Source organism: Pundamilia nyererei, unplaced genomic scaffold (genome assembly GCF_000239375.1).
Source record: "Pundamilia nyererei isolate P.nyererei 1_Seehausen unplaced genomic scaffold, PunNye1.0 scaffold00087, whole genome shotgun sequence".
In the NCBI taxonomy this organism is placed as follows: domain Eukaryota; kingdom Metazoa; phylum Chordata; class Actinopteri; order Cichliformes; family Cichlidae; genus Pundamilia; species Pundamilia nyererei.
Genome location: NW_005187488.1, coordinates 255608 through 256940, shown reverse-complemented (window position 1 = coordinate 256940; position 1333 = coordinate 255608). Strand labels below are relative to the sequence as shown.

The 1333-nt window shown below is 40.1% G+C and overlaps 1 protein-coding gene across 1 annotated transcript in view; it reads left to right on the top strand.

Annotated features, from left to right (window-relative positions):
• Positions 1-378: 378 nt before the first annotated feature.
• The window catches only part of LOC102193972 (ADP-ribosylation factor-like protein 5B), a 4560-nt gene continuing 3605 nt past the window's right edge, over positions 379-1333 (top strand). Inside the window, exon 1 of the mRNA XM_005738918.1 lies at positions 379-816. Within this exon, the coding sequence (XP_005738975.1) occupies positions 771-816 (46 nt within the window). The 5' untranslated portion in view covers positions 379-770. The remainder of the gene's footprint in view (positions 817-1333) is intronic.

Below are 1333 nucleotides of genomic sequence, written 5' to 3'. Positions count from 1 at the left end.
GTGTGTGTGTGCATAAATCTTTGTCTTTTTTGTTGTGTTTAAACAGTAAAGCAAGTTATAAAATAATATATCCATCAAAGTTGCATAAAAATGTATTTATAAAAACATAACAAGTAAAAACTTTATCAAAATAGTAAAACATTTAAAATTATGACATTTAAACATAAAACTTTTTGTTTTAAATGTTGGCTAAACTCCTTTTCCTTAGGAATTTTATAGTTATAGGCAATATAATTTAGAAGCAAATAAAGGTGGAACTGAAGTGTTAGCGGCTTGGCTTCATTGATAAGAACTATTCCTAAAAAAAGAAGAAGAAGAAGCAGAAACTGGAGATTTAAAAGACAAACATGCCACGATGCGTAAACGTCATCACGTAACCGGAAGATAACTGAGCAGTCGGGATTGCTTTTTTCACCGGACAACTGGCAGCTAACGGGCAGAAGAAGAGAGGAGTAGATACTCACGGGGACTACACAGCTGCTCTGTACACACAGGGATTATTTGTACTTCTTGTGGGGGCTTTAGGCTTTACTTACACCTACACCATAATAACGCATCCCGGTATTGTTTTAGATCTGGTTTTAGCTTCATGGCTTAGATGTTTTAGATGGAGTTTGCATTGAAAAGGTCGCTGAGGTGTTTTGTAGACCAGAGCTCTTTGAGCTAGTGTTAGCTAGAAGCAGCCAGCCGCGGACTGCACGGTGCGGACCACAGAGTGGAGAAAGTCGCTCTATCCACAGAGGGACGGACATCGGCATTTATCCCTAACAATGGGCCTCATACTCGCCAAACTGTGGAGCTTCTTTTGTAACCAAGGTGGGTGTCGGTTTTTGCAGCTCACTTATCTCCCGCCGGCTTCTCAACCGGGGATAAGGCGAACTGTTAGCCCGTTAGCATGAAGAGGGCAGCTGAGGTGCCACAATAGCATATGGCAGAATTATCTCCCCACACATCTATTTTATTTATTTATTTTTGCTTAAGCACTGCCATCTGAACTGTCTTTATTTATCTTGTAAACCAGGGTACTACTCTCCACCCGCATGACGCCACCCAACATCGTAACTGTTAATCTGTTTATCAACCGATATAATTACCTTAAGAACCTACCGGAGTATGTTCACAGTGTTGTCAATCAGCTTTGGCTCACTGTCCAGGACACGTCGCCCTTACATAACTTTTCCTTGACTTTCTGGAAAGATGTTTACTGTAAATATAATTATTCAGTTGTGGCTCCAAGTGTCCACTTAAAACAATGGAACTAGTCTAACTAGTATTTTGCTCCCGTTTATGATAGGTTACCAAGCTGGATAACCAACATTATCGTGTAATTTCG